At 35.3% G+C, this 3147-nt stretch overlaps 1 protein-coding gene across 1 annotated transcript in view; it reads right to left on the reverse strand.

The window, feature by feature from the left end:
- The window catches only part of LOC111654880 (uncharacterized), a 5659-nt gene continuing 2512 nt past the window's right edge, over nucleotides 1–3147 (reverse strand). Inside the window, exons 6-13 of the mRNA XM_087173930.1 lie at nucleotides 3015–3050; nucleotides 2865–2882; nucleotides 2034–2300; nucleotides 1708–1923; nucleotides 1506–1619; nucleotides 1058–1192; nucleotides 762–938; nucleotides 1–224 (exon numbers count right to left, since the gene is read on the reverse strand). Of these exons, the coding sequence (XP_087030056.1) occupies nucleotides 67–224; nucleotides 762–938; nucleotides 1058–1192; nucleotides 1506–1619; nucleotides 1708–1923; nucleotides 2034–2300; nucleotides 2865–2882; nucleotides 3015–3050 (1121 nt within the window). The 3' untranslated portion in view covers nucleotides 1–66. The remainder of the gene's footprint in view (nucleotides 225–761; nucleotides 939–1057; nucleotides 1193–1505; nucleotides 1620–1707; nucleotides 1924–2033; nucleotides 2301–2864; nucleotides 2883–3014; nucleotides 3051–3147) is intronic.

Here is a 3147-nt window from a genome sequence, read left to right on the forward strand (position 1 = left end):
ACTCCAAATAGTCTTCTTGTGTCATAGATTTAGATCATAGAATCAGCTGTGATCATTTTTCATTGGTTACTTACTTCCAGCCTCAGTCGTTGGTGTCACTGGAGTTTGTTTAGCATCTCTCTTCTTGTTCTTGTAGATGGGTTTGACTTCACAGGTGTATGTGGTGAATGGTTTCAGTTCAATAACAAGACATGTTCTTCCTGATGACTCTTTGTTAGCTTTACCTGTGAGTTAAAGTTTCACAAGCTGTTAGTTTGTTTTGTTGAATAGCAACACAACAGAGACAAAATTAAGGGTATACACAACAGCTGATTGTTTTTGCACTTTAAGTGACAAGAGAATGGATGTCAATCAATCAGTTAATATCATCAATGCATCACTGGTCGATCACCAGCTTTGGCCCTGCAAGTTAAAACTATTGTCCTCATTATGTGATAGTAGGAAAGCAGACTGGGACAATAAACATGTGAAAACTGAAAACCTTTGTTTCCAGTGATTTAATACAATCACAGTGTTATTTCTGTGTCATATTTCATGTTGATTTTGTGAAACTGTGATTTTCTTATTTACACCTACTAACACTCAGGATGCTGAAGGGTTAGCATGGAGCGCTGTAGCTCCACCAATGACTCAAATGTCCACAATATATTTTACTATTTAGATAAACTGAATAGAAAAAGGATCTCCAACAACTTCCAGAAATGAATTCCTGTTAAAAGAATTAAAAACATTAGAGAGTTAATCTGAATAATTTCACTTACTCCAGTGTGTCTGATGGGGGTGAGTAGGACCACAGCTGCAGTCGTATGAAAGCTTATCAAGCTTCTCAAGCTTCTCAAGCTCATGAAGGACTTCTTGACACTTGTCACTGGTTGTGCTCCAACTCAAGCCAATAGACGTATTGGTTACTCTGTCCTTTGTGGCGATTATGTTAAAATCTGTTGGAACATCAGACATCTGTAACAGACTTGAGTTCTGGTGCTACACAGTAATTCAATCCACAGTATCTGAGGATAAAAGCTTTCATTGCACTGAGGTGAAGTGAACATCAACATACCACAGTCAATCCTGACGTCAACAGCAGTTGTGTTTTTGATGGTGACATCGTTGTCCTTGATCTGACCAATACAGCTGTAGTCAGTAAACGGCTCCAGCTCCGACTCCAGCTTAGGCTCAGTGACTCCGCCACTCTCTGAGGAGACACGAGGATGACAGCGTTTCTTCAACAACTAGTATTTATACCTCAGAGCTCATGTAGCAGCATCTTTTCAGATTAAAACAAATTTGGACTCATTCAGAAAAATATAAAAAAATCTTCTTTTTAGAACTGATTCACTGAGAGCACAAAGTAATACCTCACCTTCCCCCTACACTGACAGACGATTCATATCGCTTAAGTTTTAAAACGGGGAATTGCAGATTCAAATCTCTATTTATTTCCATGTAAATCCATTTATAATATTAGTAACACACAAAGTCTTTTTACTTCTAGTCTTATCACTTACCCCAGCAGGTGTAATCAACAGAGAGATTTTTACAGTTTGGAGGTAATTTTGTTTCTATTTTCGCTGGAAGTTTAGTGGAAACAATCTGATGTATTTCATTTGTGTTTAAGAAATCTGTGGAAAAAAAAGAATGCACAAAAAATGATGAAATAAAATCTAAAGCACATGCATTTCAAATAAAGGCAGACTCTTTTATACATACCAACAGGGATGATGCTGGTGAGGCTAAAGGAAGTGTTCGGACATGTGAAGTTTGTAGTAAAATCTGAACAAATGTCATTGTAACCAGGTTTGACACAGAATGTTTTATTGTCACATCCCACAACATTTGTGGTTGGTAGTAAAGAGCTGATGTCCCAATCACTCCGGTAACAAACATGTCCAGGGATGCAGCTGACATCTTCAATGTCATCTTTACCTGAAATACACAAGTGATGCACAAATGTCTCTCCATTTTACACACAGTCTCATTTCTTCAATGAAAAGAAAGCAAGATGCATGACACCAACATGAATTATTTTTACTCACTTATGTCAGTCGTTCTAGTTTTATTTTCAGGGTGGCTACAGTGTTTTTCACCAGCACCATCAAGATATGTCACATAATGCTCATATTCAGTGCAGGGCTTCAGGTGTTTGATTTCATGTGATGAGCTTTGACTGGACTGATGGACGGTGATGTGTTTTCCAGTGACTGGTCGGCCTTCTTCACTGATGTTTATGGTGTAGTCACCAGGGGTAGAGCTTGTAATGTCAATCTGGAAGCCAAACTTGATGGATGTTACAGTGTAGGAACCTGCAGACATCAACAGAGTTAAGAAACTATACTACACTATACTATACTACAATATACTATACTGTACTATACTATGATATGATATGATATGGTATACTTTACTATTCTATACTAATCTATACTATAATATTCCGTACTATAGTTTACTATGCTAGGCATTACTAAACTGTACTCAGTATAGTATAACATGGTATCGGCTATACTATACTATATTTTAATGTACTATACTGTACTACGTTGTATTATACTATACTAAGGTATACTATTGCTATACTATGCTATACTATTATATTATACATGACTTTACTATGCTGTATAGTATACTGTACTATAATATTCTATGCAATGTTCTACAATGCTATGCTATACAATACTTAACGATACTATACTATACTATACTACATAAAAAGAAAAAAGTCTCTAATATGATCCCCATGAAATCCATCCTTCAATGTTGTAAAGCAATACCAGTAAATGTATGACATGTAATGAAATATATTTATCAAAAACAAACAATCAAACAAATAAAACAACATAAAGAACACCAAAGACAACAGCACTTACACTGTGGAGGTGAGGAAGCTAAAATAAAATACAGTTTCAAGAGATTAGAAAACAATTCAACAAAATAACGTGTTTTTATAGGATAAAAATGATGTAATGACTGTGAAAACACATAATAGATATAGTAAATGCATATATTTCATTACTTACCTGTAATCCTTTGGCCAGCAGTTGCAGTGATTTGACCTGAAGTAAATTATCATTAGATAACAATTGTAATGAAAACGTGCATTGATAATGTATAATATCAAATTAATTGAAAATAACATTATGAACATATCTT

Source organism: Seriola lalandi, unplaced genomic scaffold, assembly GCF_002814215.2.
Source record: "Seriola lalandi dorsalis isolate HSWRI2012SDOR001 ecotype SW California unplaced genomic scaffold, Sedor1 jcf7180002054293, whole genome shotgun sequence".
NCBI lineage: Eukaryota > Metazoa > Chordata > Actinopteri > Carangiformes > Carangidae > Seriola > Seriola lalandi.